Here is a 27,427-nt window from a genome sequence, read left to right as displayed (position 1 = left end):
CAGTGGTCCCATAGTCCTACAGCACAACGCAAGATCACGCCATGAAAATCTTGATGGTTTCAAATCATCAGATAATAAAGAAAAAGCTGTAGCTGGCTCCATGGCTTTGTGTCTCCTCTCTTCGTAAGGAATTTAAAAGAGGAACACAGCAAATAATCTGATTATAATTAAACAGTATTTAAGCCACAATCTATATGTAAAATAAAAGAAATAGTAAGTGGAAGCCTTGTAAAGAATCACTGCTTGAAGTTAAATTTTGGGCTACTTCATCCCTGTCTGTACCTAAAAAAAAAAGTCCAGATCCAAACTAATGTGTATTAATGCATCACTTACCTTAGTTTGTATGAAGGTGATAAATACTGGTATAACACAGTTCTTTCCCTTGAAGTCAGTTGTGTCTGGGGAACTGATATCCTTCACATCTCTTTCTGTGATTTTGTTTTCAGATCGTCACAACCAGTCAATCCTTATCACGTGAGTATGTTTTGGTATGAGTGACAGAGCTCAAAGAAAAGTGATGATGTTTCCTGTCTCCTGTAATAATTAACAGTTTTGTTCCAACAGCGGAGAATCCGGTGCAGGGAAGACTGTGAACACCAAGCGTGTCATCCAGTACTTTGCAACAATTGCAGTCACTGGTGAGAAGAAGAAAGACCCACAGCCCGGCAAAATGCAGGTATGACATCAGCTCCCCCTTCTAGTATTTGCCAATACTGAGGAGGAAGTACCAATGTGCATTTTGGGGCTGCAGGAATATCGAAAGGCAGGAAGTGCTGTGCAGCTGAGATGACGGTCAGGATGCACAACCCAAGCACACCTATGCTCATTTATCCCTGATGCCCAGCCTCAAATCTGCTGAATTCTTATAAAACCATTTTGTCAGTGTAGAAAAGCATCTATTTACACAGGGGAGTCTTTACCAGGGAAGGGGAGATAATGTTAGACAGCAGCTTTCTCTGTGCTGGTTGTCCATCTACATGTCTATTCTTCAGTGTCCTCTGAGATCCACAGCACCTGAGTGCTGCAGGTGAAAAGAGAGCAGCTGTAGGTACACAGATTGTGGGAATTGGAGTTGGGGCTGTGTGTGGCACAGTTTGGGGTCACTGGTTGTGGGGCTGTGTGTGGCACAGTCTGGGGTCACTGGGCTGTGTGTGGCACAATTTGGGGTCACTGGGGCTGTGTGTGGCACAGTTTGGGGTCGCTGGGCTGTGTGTGGCACAGTTTGGGTCACTGGGATGGGGCTGTGTGTGGCACAGTTTGGGGTCACTGGGCTGTGTGTGGCACAGTTTGGGGTCGCTGGCAGTGGGGCTGTGGCCCAGCCTCATCCCCAGTGGGTGCACTGTGAGCAGCAGGAGAGCAGCACTGACTGCAATGAGCCATGGAGTGCCCAGGGGTGCTGAGCAACCACCCAAGGGAGCAGAGGGCACACAGGGGCAGTGCATGAACACAAGGCTAAAGAACAGGAAGGGCAAATACTTGAAGCCTTCTGAAATGATTTGATGTCACTCTGCATGGACAAATGCTTCTGAAATTGAATGGTGACACTCTGTGTATCGTGGCCATCTCAACTACCACACCTGCTGTGACAAGCAGTCAGTTCCCACTGGCACATGGCTGTGCCATTCCTGGCCCTTGGCTCATTCCTGTTGGCAGGGAAGTGCAGGAGCTCTGCACTGCAGAGTGGTTGTGCTAAAGTTAAGAATAATTTCACTTGCATCGGGCAGTAGCTTCCACTGGCTGTTTTCTCTGTCTGTGGTCAACAGAATGGCCCAGAGGGACAGCATGGGAAAAGGGCTGGATTTGGGACAGCTGGAACCACTTCCCTGACAGTCAGAAAGTAACCTCAGAAAGGATACTTGCAGGAAAGAAAGTGCATGCCTCGTTGTCCCTTTGCTGAGCAGCACAGCTGTTGCAATCTGAGCCCACTGCTGCATTTGCAAGGCACAAACTTCATTCCCCATCACAGAACAAGCAGCAAACACCCTTGTGGCACAAGTGTGTGCCAACACAGCCTCTGAGATGCTCATCAAAGCGTGTGACATGTGTCAGCATGTTATTTGAGTCCCCAAGGGCATAGTGGAGCTTAAGGAGATTCCAAGGCTGAATATTCTTTCACTCAGAGGCAGGTGTCTGTGATTGATGGGTTGTTGTGGCCAAGGCAAGTTCATCACAGGCACTCTTTCCATCAGCACCATGTTAGAATCTCCTGGGCTCAGCTTTCATCAGCTGCTCACTATGCCAGACTGATCTCAGAAAATCTTCAAGACAGCTGAGACATGTACAGGCCATGTGTGATAGAAGGAAAATCACCTGGCTCTCAGACTGGCAGTAATCTGTTCTGCCCTCTTCTGAGTATTCACGGAATATTTTTTAGCATTCCAATCTCTGTGACAATAGTCACAGAGACTATTACAAGAACATTAAATAAAACAGGTTATGGTTCTGTGTAGCACAGCTTTCAGTGGCAGATACAAGCTGAAACCAGATGCCAGGCAATGGTACAGGAGTAAGGGACGTGTGTAACAGCATTTCCTCAAAACATGGTCTCAGCCTCCAGCACTTTGTCACCCAGCCTGTAAACAGGACTCCAGAATCAACTTATGGAAAGAATTGCCATGTTCTTCCATACTGTTATCCATGTACAGTGCTCCTGCTTTAGTTCCCTGGTTACAGCTGTGCATTCAAAAGAGGCTCGGTGTTGGTGTAGTCAGCTGCACTGACACACACATCCCTCTCCTCTCCTCTCCTCTCCTCTCCTCTCCTCTCCTCTCCTCTCCTCTCCTCTCCTCTCCTCTCCTCTCCTCTCCTCTCCTCTCCTCTCCTCTCCTCTCCTCTCCTCTCCTCTCCTCTCCTCTCCTCTCCTCTCCTCTCCTCTCCTCTCCTCTCCTCTCTGAAAGATACATGTGAGATGGCATTATTCTATAGATAAAATATTTTATTTAAAAAAATATACAGAGCTTCCTATTCTATGTGTTGCTTTAATTTTAGAGGTCCATCTTCACGGTGGATTAACAAAACCTAATTTAAACCTGCTGTGCCATCTGCAGACAGTGCTGGGAACGGCAGGGCCTCTGCCCTGTGCTCAGGGCTGCAGAGAGATGCAATCACTGCATGCACAGAGATGCAGTAGCTGAAACAGTGCTGCTCACCTTTCATCTGACATAAACAAATTTATCTTTTTCCCCTTCTTATTCTTGGTTTTCCATCTCTCTTGGAAATTATCCCTGGCAACACTTTTATTCCCAGGTTATGTAGGATCAGTCATGACTTTCCTAAAGTCACACTAGTGACTCTGCTTCCTGCACTGTATTGCACCAAAGAGGAGAGAAAAATATCACAGAAGCTTTTTTCCTTCCACATTTTTGTTCTTACCAAGAGAGATACAGCACAATATCAAAATTTACCTGTTGATCATTCTTTCTGCAGTAATGCAGCAGGGAAAAAAAGGAGAAGAGTCTCTGTTCTGTGCTTATCCAAGTCTGCTATTTCAGTGTCAGGCTTTGTCCATTGTCTCAGTTTCCAAAGAACGTCAAGAGCTGTACTTCTGTGTCCAAGAAGGCTGCTGTTGTTTGAATGCAACTGCAGAATTTTACATTCTCCCTTGGCAGGTGTTTCCTACCAAAGTCTGTACTTCTCAGGCTTGAGCAACCTTCAAAAAACTTTCCAGATCTCTCACATTTTCTTCAACTGTCAAGACTTTTGTGAACAGGAATGCAGAAACACCTCGCATACAGGTTTCAAATGCCCTGAACTCCACTGCAGTGACTTTGTATGTGATACCCAACGTGTGGTATCAGATACAAGAAACAAGGAAAACACAGATCTGTCTTTCAGCACTCTTCCCTTTGAAACCCATGGCAATATCCATGAGTGTTGGCTGATTAAGAACTCTATAATTTTTAGGTTTAAACCATGTGATATGTAAAAATTATCTGTAATATCCTTTTTGCAATATTTTTAAATTACTAAAGTGATAAAGAAGCATTTTCTTCTGTGACTAGGGAACTCTGGAGGATCAGATCATCCAGGCCAACCCACTGCTGGAGGCTTTTGGCAATGCTAAGACTGTGAGGAACGACAACTCCTCACGCTTTGTGAGTTCATTTCAGATTTGTTGGAAGGAAGACATTTAATGCAAGTCTCATTCATTGATTGTCATAACCAATGGTTTGATCTGCTCTGCTTGATAGGGAAAATTCATTCGGATTCACTTCGGACCAACTGGCAAGCTGGCCTCAGCAGATATCGAAACCTGTGAGTTGGAGCAACTCAGTGCAAGCAGAATTGATGCATTTGCTGCCTCAAATTTATCAGGAGACTAACAGCACCTCTCTTTTGGTTAGATCTCCTGGAGAAATCCAGAGTCACTTTTCAGCTGTCCAGCGAAAGGAGCTATCACATTTTCTACCAGATAATGTCCAACAAGAAGCCGGAGCTCATTGGTGAGTGCCAGCAGTGCTGGGCTTGGCCCAGGGAGTGCTTTCTCTTGCCACTGTGACCTCCCCAGTGCCACTAAAGGTCACCCACATACCTGCAGATCTCCTCCTCATCTCCACCAACCCCTATGACTTCCTCTACGTGAGCCAAGGAGAAGTCACGGTTGCCAGCATTGATGACAGCGAGGAGCTGCTGGCCACAGATGTGAGTAGAGCAGATGAGACATAAACTTTAAGGAATTTAGATATTTTAGAGGAGCTAAGATTTTAGTTAGAGATAAGCTTTATTGGAATTAATTAAAATAAATGGGTAGGCCTTGATGAAATTAAGAGTTGGTAGTTAACTAATACATGACGGCTTGTCAACACAGTGCTTGGTTAGCTGGGTTTATAATGAAGAATATAGAAACTGATAAATAGTTTTTAGGAACATAATTGTGGCCTCCTCTGTTCTGAAACCAATTGAAGATGGGAATGGGAGTTTTACCAAGGGTTCGTTTATCAGATTTGCATTGAAAAGGTCGAAAGGTCAGAATGAGGAAGACTTTATTTACTTCCTCATTTTGGTACCCCTCCCCATGAAAGGTGTTGGATTTAATTCCAATAGAAAGGGACCACGGATCCATTTCAAGGAAAAAACTATACATGCTTAATAGCTTTTGAACTAATTACCATACAAAGCAGGGAATGGGATGTACCAAAGTGATGAATATGTATTTGTATTTTGGGTACTCAATACTTGTATAGATCTCTATACAAGATCACAGTACTCTGTGATCACCTGTAAACTGCAGTGTGTATTTGGGAGTTATCCCACAATAAACATACACCTTCTAACATTAAACTGTTAGAGAATTTTTGTCCATCACAGTTGGATATCAGTACTAGATCAATATCCATATTTTCTTAATAAATCACAGAGCACAGCATAGCTGAGCAGAGCAGAGCAGAGCAGCCCTGCAGCCAGCTCAGCTGCAGCCAGGGGGGCCTGGCCAGCCAGACCCAGCCCTGCTGGCCCAGTGCCATGGGACTGGGATGGTGCTGGACAGAGCACAGGCAGGGACACAAACCCCACCTGCCCCTTGTGCTTCTGCTTTTGTGCTTTCTCAACCTGCCTCTTGCCCCTGCAGAATGCTGTGGACATCCTGGGCTTTAGCCCTGATGAGAAGGTGGGGATATACAAGCTGACAGGGGCTGTCATGCACTATGGGAACATGAAATTCAAGCAGAAGCAGAGGGAGGAGCAGGCGGAGCCGGACGGCACAGAAGGTAGGGCTGATTGCTGAGTTTGCTTGTGAACTGCGCCAGCAGAGAGCCAGCAACCCAACCCCACAGAGTGCCCAACTCTCTGAAAATTATTTTCCCTTCCAGAAATTAATTTTTATAAAGATTGTTTCCAGTTTCACCAAGTCTGCAATTTAATTTATGTTCTACAAGGAAACATACAACTTAAGCATTGCTGCAGCCCTTTAGGCATGGACACAGGATTGTGTTGCAGCTGAGATGTTGCCTTTGGAGCAAGGGGAAAATTCTCCATGACACTGGAGAGAAGCTTCTCTTGATAACACATGCACTTGATTTGTGCCAAAAGTAGGCTCCTTGTAACAGAAACATCCCGGAGGACCAGGACATTTTTTTTTGTCCCTTCTGACCTCGTTTGATATTTCTGGTCCTAGTGGCTGACAAGGCTGGCTACCTGATGGGTCTTAATTCTGCTGATTTGCTCAAGGCTCTCTGCTATCCCAGGGTGAAAGTCGGGAATGAATATGTAACCAAAGGACAAAATGTCCAACAGGTATATAAACAGCCCATCAGCTTTTCAATTTCTTCAGAGTGTTCTTTCAAATTTAAAGCTGACTCAACATTTGTTACTGCCATGGCTGTGCCTCTTACAGGTGTACAATTCAGTGGGTGCATTGGCTAAATCAGTCTATGAGAAGATGTTCCTGTGGATGGTTGTTCGTATCAACCAACAGCTGGACACAAAACAGCCCAGACAGCATTTCATTGGTGTCCTGGACATTGCTGGCTTTGAGATCTTTGATGTGAGTTACTGCAGGTACGCTTGCCCACTGAGGGCTGCTTGAAACTAAATGGCTCTTACTTTTTTGGTATTTTGAATTTTTAGTTCAACAGCCTGGAGCAGCTGTGCATCAACTTCACCAATGAGAAACTGCAACAGTTCTTCAACCACCACATGTTCGTGCTGGAGCAGGAGGAGTACAAGAAGGAGGGCATTGAATGGGAGTTCATTGACTTTGGCATGGACCTGGCTGCCTGCATTGAGCTCATTGAGAAGGTGGAAAAACTATTTTCATTGTAGGAGAATACATTTGTTTTATGATAATTGATTTTACTTCAGTCATTCTTGACAAAATGATGCATTACTCTTGAATCACCTTTTCACATCAAAATAGGCAGCTTATGAAACAAAAGCTTTTGGTACAACAGTTGCCTCTGCACAAACAATGATTTCCTGAACAGTGTGGCTGGGGTGGAAGGGAGAATGCCTACACAATGTTCAATTGATGACTTTAACAACTGCCTTTAAACAGTGAGGTGAACAGTGAGGAGCAGTAATGGCTCCCCTCCCCACCACTTACCTCCTTTATGTGTTCATATTTCTCCCAGCCCATGGGCATCTTCTCCATCCTGGAAGAGGAGTGCATGTTCCCCAAGGCAACTGACACCTCTTTCAAGAACAAGCTCTATGACCAGCACCTGGGCAAGTGCAGCAGCTTCCAGAAGCCCAAGCCAGGCAAAGGCAAGGCTGAGGCCCATTTCTCCCTGGTGCACTATGCTGGCACAGTGGATTACAACATCTCTGGGTGGCTGGACAAGAACAAGGACCCCCTGAATGAAACTGTTGTGGGGTTGTACCAGAAATCATCCTTGAAGCTGCTGTCCTTCCTCTTTTCTAACTACGCTGGTGCAGAAGCAGGTAAGTGCTTTTTCAGCAAAGGCCAATAAGACAAAAATCAACTAAAGGCTCCTTCTGCTTCTCTTCTCAGTGGTATACTCAAGGCTACCAGCCCCTAAGGTGACCTTGTGTGCATCCAGATATACCAAAGCTAGGACACCATCATGCAGAACTGTTGGAAACACCACATTTAAGTGCAGCAGAGAAGTAAAGCACAGCAAGTCCAACCAAGTGACAGGAGGTGTATGTTTCCTGACTGTGCTGTGAATCACCTGCATGCTTACTCAGCCACTAGATAGGGGCCAAATAAATGTGCAAAGTGCAAGCACTTTAGTCTTCTCACTTCTTAGAGTTTCGTTTCTTGAGGGGAACTGGAAGAACAGAATGGAGACCATGGCATGATTTCATATCCAGCTGGGCAGTTCTGGTGTTGTAATGGAAAAAGAAACAGAGTAAATTTAGAAGTGCTCTATAAATCTCGATTTAATTGGCTTCACAGTATAGCAACCATGGAAAGACACTGAGCTGCTTGGACTTGCATTTCTGAGACTAAAATTTGCTTCCTGTTGTAACTCAGAATAGAACTGTATTCTTCACTGGGAATATTGGATTAGGAGATTTTTCTATACAAGACCTCCCTGCACTAAGTGGATGCCCAGTGCTCAGTCTCACATTTTTGAGGTCTTTCACCTAATTATAAAAAAATTAAAGGGATTGTGTAATAGTGAAAGTAATATGTGACCAGAAGCACAGAGTACACTGTTAGGAAACTTAGGTCAGGCCATACTGTTCCATACCAGCAACCTAAATCTTGCATTTATATATCTATATCTATGTCTATGTCTATGTCTATGTCTATATCTATCTATATACATCCTGCATTTAAATATATATTTATATTTATAAATCAAGTATCCCACACACTGATCAACAACTACCTAGTAACAGTTCACTAAACTCTCAGGGAGCAGCATGTCAATATTTAAAATGAAATATTTTATTGGTCCATGGCCAAAGGAAGATGAGGCTTACGAAATGTACTGCATATTCTAACTGTTCACCTCCCATCTACTTCTTCCAAGGTGACAGTGCTGGTGGTGGTGGCAAGAAGGGTGCTAAGAAGAAGGGGGGCTCTTTTCAGACAGTGTCTGCTGTGTTCAGGGTATGTGAATTTCTTTTTACAAGAGCCATGCTTCCTCAAAATGATCTGAGGGCTGGAATACCTATCCTAGAAAAACAGCTGAGAGAGCTGGGGCTGCTCAGCCTGGGGAAGAGAAGATTCCAGTCACATCTTATTCTGGTTTTTCAATATATAAAAGGGGGCTTATCAGAAAGACAGAAAATTACATTTTACCGGGGCCTGTAGTGACAGGGCAAAAGGCAATGATTTCAAACTTGAAGAAGGTAGATTTAAACTGGATATAATTGAAAAAAAAAATCACTCTGAGGGTGGGGAGGCCCTGGCACAGGGTTCCCAGAGAAGCTGTGGTTGCCCCATCCCTGGAAGTGTTCATGGCCAGGTTGGATGGGGCTTGGAGCAACCTGGGATAGTGGGACAGAGATGCTGGGCTTGATGACCTTTGAAGGCCTCTTCCAAAACAAGCCATTCTGTGATTCCATAACTCTCTGAATTTAAATAAGGATGCAAAAGCTTTGTAACTTGAAGCTGAAGCCCTTGTTTTGTTCTATCCCAGGAGAACCTGAACAAGTTGATGACTAACCTGAGAAGCACCCATCCTCACTTTGTGCGTTGTCTGATTCCCAACGAGACCAAGACACCTGGTAAGTCCACCCTCATGTTCTGAAGACATGGGACTGGCAGGGATTGGCCTGTTAAGCTTCCACACCAACTTCCCAAACAGCTCCTTCTGCATGCGAATCCTTTTGGGAGTTGGCCTGCAAGACAGTAAAAAGGGGAGCTTTTTATGTGTTGTCTACTGTGACTAAAAAAAATTGAGCATTATGTGGACAATTTACTCAGTTTTGCTTATGTGTGTATCTGCATCTCTGTTTAATATGTGTACAGAACTGAGGGTGAAAAAGACGGGTTTGATTACAGCTGATAAAATTGCCTGTTGTGGGCAACAGCATTAGAAAATCCCTTGTCTGGATGGCACTACACTGTTCCATCTTTGCCTGCATCCAGTGAGGAGGCTGATGCTGTTGAAGATTTTTCAGTTGGTCTCCTAAAGCACCATCCTGCCATTTTTTTGAGAAATGTGGCCTGATGGCTTTGCACAAGCACTGCTAGCCCTTGTGTTCTTAGTAAAATTCACTGATGCAACTCTCTACAACATATATGAATTGAAGGCATGTTCTGTCTGCACTTCCTGCATCTTTGAGAGCTGCTTGAATTAAAAAGAAAAAAAAAAAAGATAGGAGATAATTCTGAAATGCCAATACACATGAAGATTACCTGGGATAAAAAAGGGATCATGATGGATGTATTTTGTTTAAGGTGCAATGGACCATTACCTGGTGATGCATCAGCTGCGCTGCAATGGGGTTCTGGAAGGAATCCGAATTTGCAGGAAGGGGTTTCCAAGCAGAATACTTTATGCAGATTTTAAGCAAAGGTAGGTCCTCAGCACACAGCTCAGGTGACATGTCTGATGACACTTTCCCAGCCAGACCAGATTAGTGGCACTTGAGGGAACCAAGGCATTAATTCTGTTCTGAGGTCACCCCAGTGTTTCCCTCTCTGACCAGACCAGAGATTTCTCTAAACATCAGAACCAGGATAATTTCTAAACTGAAGCCAGTGCCTGATAACTCAAAGAGATGCCAAACACTTGCAGTGTAATGAGTAAGGTGCCATTATAGACTACTCTTGGAGTCTTCCAGAGTACAGATACAAAGTCAATCCACAAGATCCTCCTCACGGTGCCCTGTCTCTGCATTGTGTGCCTTTCCATTGTCTTTAAAATGGAGACAACTAAAATGGTTCATTGGGGCTCAGTTGCCATAGACTGCTAAATCAGAGCTGTCTGCTGTTATAGTTAAATATAGCATCTTCCATGCTGCACTGGTGTGAAACTGATCCATGATATACAATTATTCCTATTTTCCTCACCCTCTTTGCAACCAGTTCTTGCAACCTCTCTCACCACAGGTACAAGATCCTTAATGCCTCAGCCATTCCAGAAGGCCAATTCATCGACAGCAAAAAGGCTTCAGAAAAGCTTCTTTCCTCCATTGATGTTGACCACAACCAGTATAAATTTGGCCACACCAAGGTAAGGTCCTTGTGGAAGAGTAGGTATAATTAAGCAAAATATTTTGTTTGTTGACTGTATGCAAGTGTTTCTTGCATACTAAATCAGCCTTCATGATGATTTTAAACAGACCAACCATTCTGCCCTGGGCAGGGACACTTTCCACTATCCCAGGTTTCTCCAAGCCCTGTCCAACCTGGCCTTGGGCACTTCCAGGGATGAGATAAATTTTCCATAAACTACAGTGGAGCAGACATCAAATAACACTGCAATAATATGATTAGCTCATACACAGAGTGACTTGTCATGAATCACAGGAACACTGACAGAAAATTTCTCTAGCACTTAAACCCTTCCCTGCAGACATTTTTCAGAAAACACCTTGCACTGCCCTGCATCAGCTGTCAATGGACATGCATCTGCCCAAGCCTCAAGCTGCTTGACCCTTTTTTTTATGTTCCAGGTGTTCTTCAAGGCAGGTCTCCTGGGACTGCTAGAAGAGATGAGAGATGAGAAGCTTGTGAGCCTCATCACTCATACACAAGCTATGTGCAGAGGGTACCTCATGAGAACTGAATTTAAAAAGATGAATGAAAGAAGGTAATGTAAGAAAATGTCAGCAATTGTACTGTGTCAGACCAAAGGTGCATCAATGTAATATATTGTCTCAGGCAAAAAGCTGTCCTTGGGGAAGAACCTTAGAAATTATTGGGGAGCAGAGCAAGTACAAACAATCAGCTTCCTCCTGACAGTCTCACAGATTCTGGCAGGAGCTGTTTAGCATTCAATTCCATAAAAATGCTTCCTTATTTTTCAGAAACTCTTTTTCAGTCTCTGTCTTAAAAATTTCTAATATGGTATTTGCTATTTTGAGTGACCCAAAAAGCATCAAGCAGCTGTTTCCACAATTGACAGTAACTGCCAGATTTGCAGTCGTAGCAGCAGTACTTCAGCCATACAAGTTTTCACTCTGGTATTTACCTGACCACTCCTGTTTTCCTTGAGACTGAGGAAAGCCTCAGAGACTCCCAGTCAATATGGCAGAGAAGTCTGTCTGTTTTGTAGTATTTCTTCCTTGTATATTCAGACAATAGATATTATTCAAGATACTGAACAAGTCATTCTGCAGTAAGGGCCAAGAAATGACTCTTTAATAAGAACAAGGGAGATGAGGGAAAAAACGTCTTGGGGTAAATCCTGATAATGTGTGGAAAATAATCAGAATATGTTTTCAGATTGAGTCTCACCACCCTTATTAACTGGTTTCATATGTTTTCAGAGAATCTATTTATATCATCCAGTACAACATTCGTGCATTCATGAATGTCAAACACTGGCCATGGATGAAGTTGTACTTCAAGATCAAGCCCTTGCTGAAGAGTGCAGAGTCTGAGAAGGAAATGGCCAACATGAAGGAAGAATTTGAGAAAACCAAGGAGGAGCTTGCAAAGTCTGAGGCAAAGAGGAAGGAGCTGGAGGAGAAAATGGTGACCCTGTTGCAGGAGAAAAATGACCTGCAGCTCCAGGTTCAGTCTGTGAGTAAACTCTATTTCCAGATTTACCCCACTTCCTCTCACTCTGCTCTTCTTCTTCTCCTCTTTTCCTCTCCTTCTTTGTCCTCTGTAAACAAGCACGTAATGGGGACAAAGCCTCCACTGCTTTGTGTCTGGTCTTGTCCCTTACACCTAAGCAAGCTGCAAAGCATACACCAAACACTAACACTAGTAAAAATACAGGAGGTTCCAAAGCTATCACCAGTGGAAGAATCAGACATTCCACAGTGTATACAATGTGGTGTCTGATTCTGGATGAAATACAGGCTGTTTCCACATCTGCTGCCACTACAATATGGAGCTTTTCTGTCAGAGGCAGGACTTAAACTGTGGAAACTGCTTTTCTCTGGAATACTCCTGAACAGACTGAAATTGCACTTGTCAGGTTCTAAAAGGTAATAAAATATTACATAGCCAAGAGCAGTTTGGTGCAAGTGGACTTGTCACTTGTTGCCATGTGCTTTCAAATCAGTTCAGTTTCAAAAAAAAAAAAAAGCCAAGTATTGTTTCACTCACCAAGAGTCTTTAATGTCTTTTGTCACTTTTATGATAAATATAATGTGCCTTCAATGTGTTCTGATAGGAGAGTGAAAATCTAGCTGATGCTGAAGAGAGATGTGAAGGACTCATTAAAAGTAAAATACAGCTAGAAGCTAAAATTAAAGAGCTAAATGAAAGACTGGAGGATGAAGAGGAGACAAATGCTGAACTGACAGCAAAGAAGAGGAAACTTGAAGATGAGTGCTCAGAGCTGAAAAAAGATATTGATGATCTTGAAATGACTCTGGCCAAAGTGGAAAAGGAGAAGCATGCAACAGAGAATAAGGTGACAGAGGAATCAGGGAATTATTCTTCCCCAGAATGTGCTCCCATTCAGCTTGTCAGTTTTGTGGAAAAATGTAGCCACTTATTCATAGAATAAGTTCTATGAATAGAAATGAGATGTGTCCAATGCATAGGAGAGAGGTATTTTCACTTAATCAGCTGACATAATTTTTTCTATTAAGTTTCTTTATCATGTTATCATGGTTTGTTTCAGTTTTAGGGAAAACTTAACATATTTTTGGCTGTGCTTAACACTTGATCATCTCTTTTTAAAGAACATGACATGCTGAAAAATCACAGCTGTTTTCACAGCAAATACATGCAGGAAAGAGATTCCTTGTGCAAGAGCAACTCAGAGGGCTTTTGTAAATCCCAATGGGAAAAACTTCCAGAGGCAAGGAAAGATCTAGCAGGTTTCACTATAAATTTTGTAGGATAGGGGTGGGGATCAAAAACAACTAAAGCAAGAATTCCTATCATTGCAGGACCAGAGAGATGAGACTCTCAAGTATGAGATATGCTGCTGCCCTCATGGCAATCAATAGAAACATTTTGGAGAGAACATTTTGACTACATCCATGCAAGGATGCAGTCACTGTGTTCTCAGTCTGCCACTTCTCAAGGCATCCCCTCATGGGATGGATTCTGGCTGTCTGACAGGTAAAGAACCTCACTGAGGAGATGGCAGCTCTGGATGAAAACATTTCCAAACTCACCAAGGAGAAGAAGGCCCTCCAGGAAGCCCACCAGCAGACACTGGATGATTTGCAAGTTGAGGAAGACAAAGTCAGCACCCTCACCAAAGCCAAGACCAAACTGGAGCAGCAAGTCGATGATGTAAGTAGAAGGTTTTGGGTTAAATATAACTATAACTAACTATGACTATAAATGCTGTGACAGATTACAGTACACTAGAAATCTGTAGTTTGGAGTATATGCAACATCTAAAGCAGACAAGTCAGTTCTAATAATTTCAGCCAATAAACCACTGCTAATTTACAGGAAATTGTGGAATCCAGCACAACTTTCATGTTAATCACAGGGTATTTCAGCACTGTAGACTTTTGTGATCTGATTTAACTCATTAGCTGAAGCAGGAGACCTGTGACAGTTTGAGGTTGCTGCAGTTATTTATGTGCACATATACTACAGGAAGTTATAAATACTGGGAATTTGTGTATATTTAGCAGTCTATATGCTAGGAATTGCAGCTAGTGGGAAAATTTAACTTCTGTTTTTTCAAAAACTGGTGTTTCAATATTTCATATGTGCACAGTCAAGTTGTCAACACCTCTCTCAAGCTGAGAATGCAGCACAAGTGGAGATGTCCTGGTTATTGTCCTGATTATTTTCTCTATTCATCAATTTCCAGCTTAGTTAGATTTTTAAATCAAGCATAGTTACTTTAAAGCATAATTTATGTATGTCAAAGTATGTTTTATGTGTTTTAGCTTGAAGCATCTCTGGAACAAGAGAAGAAGCTGCGAATGGACCTTGAGAGAGCAAAGAGAAAACTGGAGGGTGATCTGAAAATGTCTCAGGATTCCATAATGGATCTGGAAAATGATAAGCAACAAATGGATGAAAGGCTAAAAAAGTATTACTCTGACTTATTGTACTCTGAATTCTGAAATTCATGTTTTATCTTCACCACACTGAATTTGCCTTCTTGTTCTTTAATAGAAAGGATTTTGAAATTAGCCAGTTGCAAAGTAAAATTGAAGATGAGCAGGCTCAAAGTTCTCAGCTGCAAAAGAAAATTAAGGAGATTCAGGTAAAGTGGAGGAGGTATTAATAATTTTAGTGGCAAGCACAAGTTTCTTAGAATTAACTGGTATTTCTTCTTAGACCATTCTACAAAAATATTATCCCTCACATGAATAAAACTATTAATATGGGACTCTGGGTGCTGTTCCCATGTCAGCATCCAATAGTAAAAGAATAGAAGAAAGGATTTTATCAGAAGGCCAGCAAAGAAAGGAGCGGTAATAAAATCTTGTGACTGACCAGAGTCCCAACACAGCTGGACCTGTGATTGATCATCAAGTAGAAACAACTCACATGGACCAATCAAAGATGCACCTGTTGCATTCCACAGCAGCAGATAATTATTATTTTTCTTTTCCTCTGAGGCTTCTCAGGAGGAAAAATCCTGGCAAAAAGGTTTTTCATAAAATATGTCTGTGACCAATCATGGTCCAGCTGCGCCAAGAGTCTGGAGAGGGTCACGAGTTTTCATGATCATTCTTTGTAGCATTCTGTCTGTATCCTTTCTCTATTCTTTAGTATCGTTTTAGTATAGCATTCTTTTATCTAATATAGTAACATAAAATAGTAAATTAACATTCTAAAGACATAGAGTTAGATTCATCATTCCTGATGAAAAATACCCCAAAAAATACCACAGTACTTCTCTTTAGAAAGAGAAGTATAAATGGAAGTGAATGTTTCCTCTTTATTCCTTAGTGACAATTTTACATCTGTCCATCCAAAAGTTCTCTTTTAACCAATTAACTCTCATAGGCTCGGATAGAGGAACTGGAGGAGGAAATTGAGGCTGAACGCGCGATCCGCGCCAAGTCCGAGAAGCAGAGAGTCGACCTGTCCAGGGAGCTGGAGGAGATCAGCGAGCGCCTGGAAGAAGCAGGAGGGGCCACAGCAGCTCAGGTGGAGATGAACAAGAAGCGTGAGGCAGAGTTCCAGAAGATGCGCCGTGACCTGGAAGAGGCCACGCTGCAGCACGAAGCCACGGCTGCCGCCCTGCGCAAGAAGCACGCGGACAGCACAGCTGAGCTGGGCGAGCAGATCGACAACCTGCAACGCGTGAAGCAGAAGCTGGAGAAGGAGAAGAGTGAGCTGAAGATGGAGATTGATGACTTGGCCAGCAATGTGGAGTCTGTCTCCAAAGCCAAGGTTGCTGCATGGCAAGGAGTATTTGTTGTTGTTAGCGTTGTTCTTCTGAACAAATGGATGAACCGAGGGATTTGTTTTCTGCCTCTTTGCAGAGTAACCTGGAGAAGATGTGCCGAGCTCTTGAAGACCAGTTCAGTGAAGTCAGAGCCAAAGATGATGAACATGTGCGGCTCATCAATGATCTGAACACACAGAAAACACGCCTACAGACTGAGAATGGTAGGTCCCGTGATCAAATGCAATATTCCAGAGTCACTTCACTGCCTGAATGCCCGTGTGTTTTGTAACATATTCATCATTCAGCACTAGGGGATTTGAACAAAACTCAGAATGTAGAATCTCCTCCTGGTGGCAGTCATAGAAACCTGCCCAAGGAAACACAAAACCAAACCAGAAGCAGTACTGACAGTCAAAATGAACATGCGGGTTTGTGGTCAGTTCATCTTTTCTTTGATGTCAGCACAGCTTTTCCCATCAATGGGAATGCAATGACTACTCTCCCTTCAATTTACTATGTTATATCTTGCAATCCCACATGGCTAGCTGCTCTCATTAATTTGTTTTATGTCTCATATCTCTGTGTAAAAAAAATAACCTTTGTCTTGTTAGGCGAACTTACTCGGCAGCTGGAGGAGAAGGAGGCCTTGATTTCTCAGTTAACTCGAGGCAAACATACTTTCACTCAGCAGAGTGAAGAGCTGAAGAGACAACTAGAGGAAGAAAATAAGGTGACTTGCTTTCATTTGAACCAACATAATATTTATTTTAAATTTATTTTAAAAGAAATGAGATTTCTCCTCAGAGAAGGGACATCAGATTAGTGAAAATTTTGAACTTTGCCTTGGAATACAACACAGTGAGAAGACATTAAAAATTAAATAAGCAAGACAGTTTAAGCCCTTCTCATCATGCATTCTGAAGATCAAAAACATGAGAGAAGTGAAAGAAAGCAGCTCTGTGCCTATAGGCAAAGCAAACAGCAGCAGTCAAAAAAAGGAAATAGAGCAGGAGTGCTTGCAATTTGTCTGTGGGTGGATTTATTTTGCCTCTGCTTGAAACACCTGGTGCAGATGTGGTTGAAAGTTGATATCCCCCCAGACAAGATGGGCAAGTGTCACAGACATCTTTTATGAAAAATCCTTTTGCCAGGATTTTTTCTCCTGAGAAGATGAGAGGCCTCAGAAACTAAATGTAAACAATGATTATCTGCTGTTGTGGAATGCAACAGGTGCATCTGTGATTGGTCTCATGTGGTTGTTTTTACTTGATGACCAATCACAGCCCGGCCGTCTCAGACTCTCTGGTCAGTCACAAGATTTTATTATAATTTTCTTGTGTAGCCTTCTGATGCCTCCTTTCTCTTTCTTCAGTATATAATTTCTTTTAATATAATATATAAAATAATAAATCAACCTTCTGAAAGATGGAGTCAAGATTCTCGTCTCTCCCCTCATCCTGGGGACCCTCAAACACCACCACAGGCAAGCACCCGACCCTGTTTCACAACATCAAGCCTGAGACACAGAATCGCTAATGTTATTCATTTTGCTCCTTCTGTTTCTCTAGCAACTGCAGCACATGGACAGGGAGATATGAATATTTAATCAGACTAGAGGAAAAATACCCAGTCACAAATTATTCGTGTTCTGACGACTTGTTTCATTTTTACTGCCAAGGCCAAGAATGCCCTGGCCCATGCCCTGCAGTCTGCTCGCCACGACTGTGACTTGCTCCGGGAACAATATGAGGAGGAGCAGGAGGCCAAGGGGGAGCTGCAGCGAGCCCTGTCCAAGGCCAACAGTGAAGTGGCCCAGTGGAGAACCAAATACGAGACGGACGCGATTCAGCGCACGGAGGAGCTCGAGGAGGCCAAGTACGTGGAGGGGTGGCTTGGAGCAAGTAGAAGGATATTTAAGCATAATGAAGGCAGAGTTGAAGGAAACCAGAATATGTTTGTAGTGGTAATATGCAGAGCAGTATGCTTTTTAATGTATTGAAAGTGAAAAGGGGGGTGAGTGGATTTTTAAAGGAGAAGTAGGGGTGGAGGCTTAGGGGTGCCTACATAAAGAACTCCAGTGCATTGAGTTAATCATAGTAGTTGAAAGAGAACATTCTTTACCCTGTCAGTATTGAAAGCATATTTTTGGTCCCTCTCCACATTGGTACAGTTCTTATCCTCTCAATTTATGCACCACTTCAGAGTGCTGTGCATCTGGCACCACAGCATTATATATTGCTCTCTGTGCCCATCTTCCCCATTCCAAACTCCTTCCATGTCCGTTTTCTGAGAAGGTCAGAATTTTCTTTTCCTCGGTGCTGAATGTCCCATCCTGCAGGAAGAAGCTGGCCCAGCGCCTGCAGGAATCAGAGGAGCTGATTGAGGCTGTCAATGCAAAGTGTGCTTCACTGGAGAAGACAAAGCAGAAGCTGCAGGGGGAAGTGGATGATCTCATGATTGACGTGGAGAGGTCACATGCAGTCTGTGCAGCATTCGATAAAAAGCAGAGGAATTTTGATAAGGTTTGTTCAAAAGACCATGCCAGATCTAAACACCATTAGATATTTGATAGGACAAGACAAATTTTGAAATTATCAAAGTTCTGCACTCACAGTAAAATAAATTGCATCTTACCCAAAGCAAAATTATAAGGACCTCATAGAGGGACATATGGCAAAGTCACTGTGTAAATAACCCCAAGTGACTACAGCAAATAATAAATCAGCCTTCTGATAATTTTAAAAACATGAAGTCTTCACAAGAGAGACTGGTCAAGCAGACTGAGTACTCCCATGCAAGCTAAGAAACCCTGGTGCTAGTCTGCCAGCCTCAGACTCATGGAAAGTTCCAGCCTTCAGTGCCCTTACTAACATTTAAAAGAATCTGCACTGTTGGACCAAGTGATGCTGCACAACCCTGTGTCTTGGCATACCCTTGTGTGAGTGAAAACACTGTGCTAAAAAGGATCTTACAGGTCTATGGTATCAAATTGAGGAGAGAATTGGTAGAGAATGACCTTTCTTGATGGGCTTGGTCCGGGACTGACTCTTGCAAAACAACCAAACCTTACACATCCTTATTCAGACCAAATACATTATATTCAGGCTGGTGTGAAACCAAACTCCTTCCTGAAAGCTTGGGGCATGCACTAGTCTTGGTTGAAGAGGCAAATTTAAGTAAATCTTACCAAAACAACCAGAGTATGCATCACAGGGAGCTATTGTCACAGGCAGAGAACAGTCTAAAGCACAAGACTGTTAAGATAGGCCAGGCCTCTTGGGTTCTTGTCACATAAGGGTGCAGAGATGGAGTGTGTCAGAATGGGTCATTCTCCTCCTGTCCCTCCAGATCCTGGCTGAATGGAAGCAGAAGTACCAGGAGAGCCAGACTGAGCTGGAGGCTGCCCAGAAGGAGTCGCGCTCCCTCAGCACCGAGATCTTCCGCATGAAGAACGCCTACGAGGAGATGCTCGACCAGGCCGAGACTGTCAGGAGGGAGAACAAGAACCTCCAGCGTGAGTTCATGTGTCTGTCACCTGGATTCACTGTGAATTTCTGGACTGCCAGAGCTCTGCCTCTTCCCAGGGTTTTGTTCTTTAGCATTTTCCCACAAATGTGGTGACTTCCTTTCCTGTTCAGCCGATCATAAAGTCACCTGCAAGCACACACTTCCACTTCTACAACATCCTGCTTCCTCAGGATGTTCCCCCTTCTTCACACCATGGTCATCCTGTGCATGGACAAGGACCAACTTAACTGAATAGACAGAAATTATGATGATACTCAGTTTTTTTTCAGATTGCTTCACTCACTGCTGCTAGAAAAAATCTGGCAGGCTGTTGTCTGTCTCTTGATTATTGGAGGATCATGCAGCTGTGGCACAACGGGTTGGCATTTAATAAGCAAACTAATTATAGAAAGGAAATACAACTCAGATCCTTTTTGTGAACTGAATGATCACTGGGAATTATCTGAGCATACAGAGATCAATCAAACATGACTGTCTCTGGAGATGTAATTTCACTACCCAGAGGATGTTGACATTATTTTCTGAGCTTACTCCAGTTGCTCCCTCTCATTTTCAAATTGCACACTGAGCTGGAATGTGCAGGTTATCAGAAATAAAGATTGCACATAAGATGTATTATTTTTCTCACTGATACATCCCATTGCACCATAGTCTCTCTTGTCACTCCCATTGCCAAAGAGCAATTGCAGGTGCCACTGATCACACTGTCTGAGAGGAGCTGAGTATGTGTTTTCTGGTTGCAGAGGAAATTTCTGACCTGACTGAACAGATTGCTGAGTCTGGAAAAGCAAATCATGGGCTGGAGAAAGCAAAGAAGCAAATTGAGCAAGAAAAGTGTGACCTACAAGCAGCATTAGAAGAAGCAGAGGCAAGTGTCCTCAGTCAGGGGCTTGCTTTTAAAGAAATTGAGAACGGAGAAAATTTGGGGACATATTTTATATTCCTGCTTATCCTGAAACTGTCCCAGAAGTGCAGTGAGACAGCACAGACAGACCAAAAAGCACAGGGGCTGCTCCCCTGCCATACCAAAGGGGCATTCTTTGCTGTGCTATCATGCACAAAACTCCCTCAGTCCCAGTCTAAAATTGAGCTAATTTTGCACCATTTCTTTGAATTTTCTTCCATGGAAGGCTGAAGAAAAGTCACTAAAATTTAAAAACTCTAGCAGATTTGTTCCTAGCCTTCTGTTCTGTGTCTTCTCTGACTGCCTTTTGGAAAAGATTTTATTACTTCTGTATTACCACGTCTGATTCTCCATAAAATATCTTTGTGGGCACTTCATGAGCTGCCCATGATATACCTAGAGCATATCTCAGACACAGACACACAGAATTACCTTGGCTTGTAAAGGATCCCTAGAAGACTTTAGCCAACCTCCTGGTCAAAGAAGGGCAACTTTGACCTTACATTAGGTTGCTCAAAGCCTTGTCTAATTGGTTTTCATAATTTTCAAGGATGGAGATTTCAGAGTATTGCTGGACAACCTTTTCCAGTACAACATCATTCTCGGGGTTAAACATTTTTATCCCTGTTTGCAGACAGGATTTCCCTTGTATTGACTTTTAACAGACCTTTTGTCTTTTTGTTGTTCACCATCAAGAAGAGCTTCACTTTATTTTCTCTTTAAATCCTCTTAGGTAGAAAAAGAAGTATAAAACAATCTCTAGGTCTCGCTAAATGGGTGGGCAGCAGGAGCAAGAGTTATTGTGGTCATGTAATCCATCTACTCCAATTGATGCATCTAAATATCATCAGTCTAATCCTGAATTAATCAACATTGGCTCATTCTAGAATCCAAAAGGAGAGTCAGGCACCTCTGGAAAATACATTCTTAAAAGGGATGCCAGGGCTGCATCAGCTGTTTTATTCTCTCCATGTGCTTATTTCTGTCCAGTGGGTAGAAAAACCCAGCCTCAGGCCTTTCACTGCTACTGCAACTGAAGCTTGATGGCTTCAGAGGGAAGGAAATGAGTTCCAGAGGGAAAGGTTGTGTGAAAGGGCAATTGCCCACACAGTCACTGGGGTGGAACAAGGCAGAAATCAGCATGGAGATGTAAGAGAAGGCAAGCTGCTTCTGAGCAGGAGGCTTGGCTGTACTATTTTATATTTCCTCGTGATCTGTTGTCTCTCCAGTATCACCAAAGCCTTCAGTGCCCAGACCTTGTGGTGTCTGAGGCATTTTCCTAAGGAATATTATTCCTAAATTCCCATTTGATATCTAGCTGGGGTACAGTGAGTATGGAATAGGAGTCAGACTTTTCAGTGCTTGGCCTTTAAAGGTCCATGTTATGGTTCTTCCAGCTGCAAAGGGTCACATTTCTGCATGGGCATTTCCCAGCAATGGAAACTACAGAAACAAATTGTAATATTTCAACCCTCACAGGGCTCTTTAGAGCATGAAGAGGGGAAAATCTTACGTGTTCAGCTGGAGCTGAACCAGGTGAAGTCAGATGTTGACAGAAGGACTGCAGAGAAAGATGAGGAAATTCAACAGCTGAAGAGGAATCACCAGAGGGTATTAGAGTCCATGCAAACCATGCTGGATGCTGAGGTCAGGAGCAGAAATGATGCTCTGAGGCTGAAAAAGAAGATGGAAGGAGACCTGAACGACATGGAAATCCAGCTGAGCCATGCCAACTGTCAGGTAGCAGAGACACAGAAGCACCTCAAAGCTCTGCAAGGGCAGCTTAAGGTAGGCACCACAAGGCTGCTGCCCCCGAGCCTTTCCCATTCCCTCTGCTCACCTCTGGGTCTCACATTTGGTGCTGTCACCTTTCAAGGACTCCCAGCTCCATTTAGACGATGCCCTGAGGGAGAATGATGACCTGAAGGAGCAGCTGGCTATAGTGGAGCGCAGGAACGGTCTGATGACAACCGAGATGGAGGAGATGAGAGCTGCCATGGAGCAGACGGAGCGAGCCCGTAAGGTGTCGGAGCAGGAGCTCACAGACGCCAGCGAGAGGGTGCAGCTGCTGCACTCACAGGTATTTGGCACCACAGGAGATTTCTACAGGCTGTGGGAGTGGCACAAACACACACTCACAAACGGAAGTGGCACAAACACACTCACCTGCTGTGTGAGTCTCAGAGCGTAGTTGTTAATTGCTGCCCTGAGATGTGCAGGATGTCTCTGTTTCAGCCTGCGCATCTGAAGAAAGAGTCAGAGCTCTTCAGTTTTTTGGTCTTGAAGTTGTTTATTCATTCTTATCTATAAAATTTTCTTTCTGCCCAGCAGAGATCTGTTCAGCAGGGCAGCCACAGGCACTCTGTGTTGTCCTTTTATACTACAAACTACGTATAACATATTTACACTTAATTCCCAATACCTATCACCTGTGTTAGACAGTGCACTTCTACTCTAAACCAATCCCAAAGTGCCAACATCACTGCAGAAGATGGAAACCAAGAAGAAGAAGAAAGGCTGGACACACCCTGATTCCTCCATCTTGTCCCCATAACCCCCATACCAAAAATCCTAAAATCTACATTTTCACCCTGTGATAATTTTATTATTATACTATTAAAACTTTTGTGACTTTCAGGTCCTCATACAAAGCTGGTAACTTGCTCCAGGGGTCAAAATCAAATCCCCAGGTGCTCTGGGCTGTGTGCCAGGGTCTCTGAGCCCCCCAGCAGGGTCCTCGGCAACTCTGGACACCCAGAGGGATGCAGTGAGTTCTGACATGAGAGGACATTGGGAACTGGAGGATGAGGTGGGGCTGGATCAGCTGGGGCAGGGACCAGCAGGTGCTTGGCAGGGCTCCCAAACCCACTCTGGGCTCCCTGGCTCAGGGGGGCACCAGAAATGCAGCCCCTGTATGAGCCATGCTCATGTGGCTCTCTGCTTCTGATTCCCTCAAATGTGGAATGCATAGGGACTAGGATCAATTAAATATTGTGGAATTCACAGGCACTAGGATCAATTAAATATTCTAGGATGCTGAATTTTTAGGCAGCAGCTCATCCCACACTAATTAGTAAAGAGGGAGGGAATGACCTGTCTGCTGATTGCCCCAACAGAACACGAGCCTCATCAACACCAAGAAGAGACTGGAAGTGGACATAACTCACTTACAGACTGAAGTTGAAGACAGCATTCAGGAAGCCAGGAATGCAGAGGAGAAAGCAAAGAAAGCAATCACAGATGTGAGTCCTCTTGCTCTTCCATTTTGTGCTACCACAGTCACTTTTACGCTTTAGGAAGGCAGCAGTCAGATGGGAGGAGAACCAATTCTTCAGCAGAAAATATCTGTGACACACAGTCCCTGCCTCATGCAGACCTTGCCCTACCAGGGGTCACAGAAGACCCCTCCATAAAGGGTCCTCATGTCCTGCTAGCTGTCTGTATTGAAGAGGAATTCTCTCTCCCCTTCTCCATACCCATTCACTTTTGCTTCCAGAGTAAATGTAGTAGGCAGGATAGAACAGATGGTGGCAAAATTGTAATAGAAAAAGAGTAGTTTTAAACCAAGGCCTGTCCAGACACAGTACAGAAAAGCAGAAATTAAGAATAAAATCATACACAATTCTATACAAATGCTAGATGTAAGAAAGAAAAAGAGAGAAGTGAAAAGAAAGAAAGAAAAAGAAATGTTTCACTTAAACGAGGCTACAGGTTCCACATTATCAGAAATAACAGCACCTTGGACCATCTAGGAAAGGTATAGGAAAATTAAACAGAGAAGAATGGTGACACTATTGCATTAAGCCCTGGTGCACCAGTGTTTGGTCCTGCCTGCCCACCAGCAGCAGTGCTGCAGGATCCCTGACCTCTCTGCTCTGCCACGTGGGTGACATCTATAAATCCCAGCTTCTGAGCTCCTCAGCAGGCAAAAGCTTTTCAGTGCAGTTTGAAGTAGTGGCAAAAACTGCTTAAAAGTCTGACTCTGGCAAATTTCAGATAGCCAGAAACTCAAAGTCATGAGGAAACCCAGAGATGCAGAGTGCTAGCTGGTAACACCTCAATTTTGACTGACTTAGAACATTGGTACCAATCCATTTGAATGCCTTGATTATTATTTTCCTTTTTATCAAGGATGTCTGTTCTCTGAGGTGAAGCAGTTTTAAAAACACAGACTTTGAGAAAGAGTGATCCTGTTTGTCACAGCCATGGGCACTGAGAATGCGCAGAGTCCCTCACCAGTGTGAAGCTGGGGGTTTTTCTCAGGCACCCAGAACTGCTGGGATGGAAATATTTGTAACACAACTGTCCACAACCAGGCGGCCATGATGGCAGAAGAGCTGAAGAAGGAGCAGGACACCAGTGCCCACCTGGAGAGGATGAAGAAGAACCTGGAACAGACAGTGAAGGACCTGCAGCACCGTCTGGATGAGGCCGAGCAGTTGGCACTGAAGGGAGGGAAGAAACAACTCCAGAAGCTGGAGGCCAGGGTATGGTGAAGATTTGAGTAGATTAAGGTGAAGTTTCTGACTGGGCCCTTGGTTGGTGGAACCTCTTGGAAGGGTGGAAACAGGGAGAGCTCCAGATATTCCCAGCAGGTTGGGTGAGAGCTGTGCTGAGTAGACAAATATTGCACTGTGGGTGATGAATCTGAGAGTGACCTCAAAACAACTGAGTGGGCAAAAATGGGGGCAGATGGACATCAGGGAGACACAGATGTTGATTTTGTCTAGGGAAAAATAATTTATGTTGTATTTACTTGGGGATGAAATTGGAACAGCACTTCAGAAGCTGTTGAATGTGCAATAGAAATGAAAACCTAAAACAGAAAAAAATGTGGGCTTCATTAGGAAAGGCAAGGAAAACCAGACAGAGCTGTATGGCAACACATTCTTGCCACTATATTAAGTATACCACGTGCAGTTCTGGTCTCTGCAGCTCAAGAAGGATCTGCAAGATAAAGCTTTATGAGAATTGACAAGGCTAGGACTTTAACATTGGGAGAGACCAGCCCATCTTCACCTTTAAAATAAATAAAAATAAATACTTTACAGAGTGGGCAGTGAAATTTGGAAACCTGCCACCATGGAAGGCTGTAGAGGCAGCTGGTAAAAGGTACAAAAAAGGAGTAGAAATCAGCAGATTTACAGAGGGGCGCAGGCATAGATATTCCACCTTACATCTCTAGTTCAATGCCTGCGGAAGCTGGACAAGTGGAGAGGGAATAGACAGCAGCCAGGTTTCCATGCTGTCCCTAAGCAGTATTTACCACTGCCACTCCCAAAGATAACAAAATAAAACAGATTTTTCCTATTTACCTGGTGAGCATTCGTAGAACCCCCCCTCCCCTGTTTCAATTTCCTCTTCTCTGGCAGATTTAAGCCTGATTTTGATTACAAATGCTCTAGATGTGCACAGCTAAGTTCCTTTTATGAACAACTATGGATTCACACAGTTTGTCATCACCAACATAACACAGGGAGGACATTTTAGCTAATCTAGACCCAAGAAGCTGCAGGACAGCAGGATCAGCAGCCATTCTTGCCATCTTCACCATGATCCTGTGTTCCAGATTAACGAGTTGGAAAATGAGCTTCACTCTGAGCAGAAACGAGGAATAGAATCCCTGAAAGGAGCTCGCAAGTACGAACGGAGGCTGAAGGAGCTCACCTACCAGGTACATCCTCCCCCCTCCCACGTGGGCCACCTCAGTTCAGCTGCCAAGGCTGACTCCTTTTTCACTTCCTACAGTCTGAGGAAGATAAGAAAAATATTCTTCGGCTCCAGGACCTGGTGGACAAGCTGCAGTTGAAAGTGAAAGCCTACAAGAAACAGGCTGAGGAAGCTGTGAGTGGAGGACTCTTTTCAGTGGTGCCTGTGGGGAGATTTTTGAAAGCTGGGCTCCCTAGATCATTAAATTATTGAATACTGAATTTGACAGGGCAGCCAAGGCCACACTGCCTTAGAATATTCTTAATTATGGCTCACAGCAGAGTGGGTGTAGCTGTAGTTCTCCTGGAACTGGTGCACTTTTGGAGCTGCACAAGCAAATTTTCCCATCTGGAACAGAGTGGGGTAATTGTTCTGCCCCCAAGGTGGCCATGCTGTGGATGGTACTGGGTATAAACACAGAGTACTGGCAATGCAGGGCTATAACTGTGAGGCCAGCACAGGTGTCAGTGGTGGCAGGGTATCACTGCCTGGGGTCTCTGTACAAATCACCAATGGGACAGGACTGCTGGGAACATGCCTTGAGCTGTTTCATTTTCCAGCATCAGTCTCATTACATGGTTGTGACAATGGGAAGATGCCATCAGCTCACATCCCAGGCAGCAGACAAAGAACTTAATGTTACAACTCACTTAAAAAGTCTTTCGACAAATCACACAAAGCAAAAGCACATTGACAGTAGCTCTATCCAACCACCATAAGCACAGGTACCTCTGGTTAAACAATGCTTGCTTATTTCAAATACAGTATCTGCTTGTGAGCCTTAAAACACAATGCACAGAGCTCCATTATTAAGCTTAGAAATTCCTATTATCTCACTAGATAAACTTTTCTGCAGCTTAGGAAGTTATTCTAGACAAGGATTGATACACAGACCATTGTTCTATTCGTCCTTACTTTTCTACTTCTTACATAATTTTTCTGCTGACCAATCTCATGTCTGCTGCTTAGCTCTAGTCACAGTTCTGCTGTCTCTGAGGCCTGCCTTTTGCAGCTTTCCCAAAGCCCTCCAATTTTATGGATTCCCAGGGATTCCTACAGCAGGACAGTGTGATTTGTGCCAATGCTGTCTGATTTTCAGGAGGAGCAGGCAAACCTCAATCTCTCGCGGTGCCGCAAGGCGCAGCACGAGCTGGAGGAGGCGAAGGAACGAGCTGACATTGCTGAAGGGCAGGTGAACAAGTTGAGAGCCAAAAGCAGGGACATGGAAGGCCAGGTGAGTTGGAGGCTGCAGAGAGGGACCTTCCTGTGCTGCTGGTCACTGTCCAAACAGCCACAGCTGCGTTCCTCCCACTCTTTCACTGGAGTGTCCTCACAAAGAAAGGCCAGGAATTGTCACTGTCTTGGTTTTCAAAGACAGGTGTGTGCTAAGGAAGTCAGGAGCCTCCCCTGAAATGGAAAATGTAAA

General features: G+C 43.8%; 1 protein-coding gene across 2 annotated transcripts in view; it reads left to right on the top strand.

Annotated features, from left to right (window-relative positions):
• LOC102073613 (myosin-13) overlaps positions 1–27,427 on the top strand; it is a 28,195-nt gene extending 768 nt beyond the window's left edge. The window contains exons 4-38 of one of the 2 annotated variants that reach the window (XM_026798145.2): positions 447–474; positions 565–676; positions 4,002–4,094; positions 4,191–4,254; positions 4,344–4,442; positions 4,538–4,641; positions 5,567–5,705; positions 6,113–6,231; positions 6,332–6,481; positions 6,565–6,735; positions 7,068–7,377; positions 8,439–8,518; positions 9,051–9,138; positions 9,815–9,932; positions 10,469–10,592; positions 11,035–11,171; positions 11,851–12,106; positions 12,708–12,950; positions 13,610–13,786; positions 14,401–14,546; positions 14,633–14,723; positions 15,473–15,862; positions 15,955–16,081; positions 16,472–16,590; positions 17,539–17,735; positions 18,199–18,382; positions 19,209–19,374; positions 20,132–20,256; positions 21,772–22,080; positions 22,169–22,372; positions 23,409–23,534; positions 24,609–24,779; positions 25,862–25,966; positions 26,041–26,136; positions 27,101–27,427. In XM_026798145.2, the coding sequence (XP_026653946.2) occupies positions 447–474; positions 565–676; positions 4,002–4,094; positions 4,191–4,254; positions 4,344–4,442; positions 4,538–4,641; positions 5,567–5,705; positions 6,113–6,231; positions 6,332–6,481; positions 6,565–6,735; positions 7,068–7,377; positions 8,439–8,518; positions 9,051–9,138; positions 9,815–9,932; positions 10,469–10,592; positions 11,035–11,171; positions 11,851–12,106; positions 12,708–12,950; positions 13,610–13,786; positions 14,401–14,546; positions 14,633–14,723; positions 15,473–15,862; positions 15,955–16,081; positions 16,472–16,590; positions 17,539–17,735; positions 18,199–18,382; positions 19,209–19,374; positions 20,132–20,256; positions 21,772–22,080; positions 22,169–22,372; positions 23,409–23,534; positions 24,609–24,779; positions 25,862–25,966; positions 26,041–26,136; positions 27,101–27,412 (5,480 nt within the window). In that variant the 3' untranslated portion in view covers positions 27,413–27,427. Of the gene's footprint in view, positions 1–446; positions 475–564; positions 677–4,001; positions 4,095–4,190; positions 4,255–4,343; positions 4,443–4,537; positions 4,642–5,566; positions 5,706–6,112; positions 6,232–6,331; positions 6,482–6,564; positions 6,736–7,067; positions 7,382–8,438; positions 8,519–9,050; positions 9,139–9,814; positions 9,933–10,468; positions 10,593–11,034; positions 11,172–11,850; positions 12,107–12,707; positions 12,951–13,609; positions 13,787–14,400; positions 14,547–14,632; positions 14,724–15,472; positions 15,863–15,954; positions 16,082–16,471; positions 16,591–17,538; positions 17,736–18,198; positions 18,383–19,208; positions 19,375–20,131; positions 20,257–21,771; positions 22,081–22,168; positions 22,373–23,408; positions 23,535–24,608; positions 24,780–25,861; positions 25,967–26,040; positions 26,137–27,100 lie in introns of both variants that reach the window. The other variant, XM_074555193.1, reaches the window with a different exon arrangement.

Source organism: Zonotrichia albicollis, chromosome 19 (genome assembly GCF_047830755.1).
Source record: "Zonotrichia albicollis isolate bZonAlb1 chromosome 19, bZonAlb1.hap1, whole genome shotgun sequence".
In the NCBI taxonomy this organism is placed as follows: domain Eukaryota; kingdom Metazoa; phylum Chordata; class Aves; order Passeriformes; family Passerellidae; genus Zonotrichia; species Zonotrichia albicollis.
Note: the sequence above shows the minus strand (reverse complement) of the source record. Positions and strands in the feature narration are given on the sequence as shown.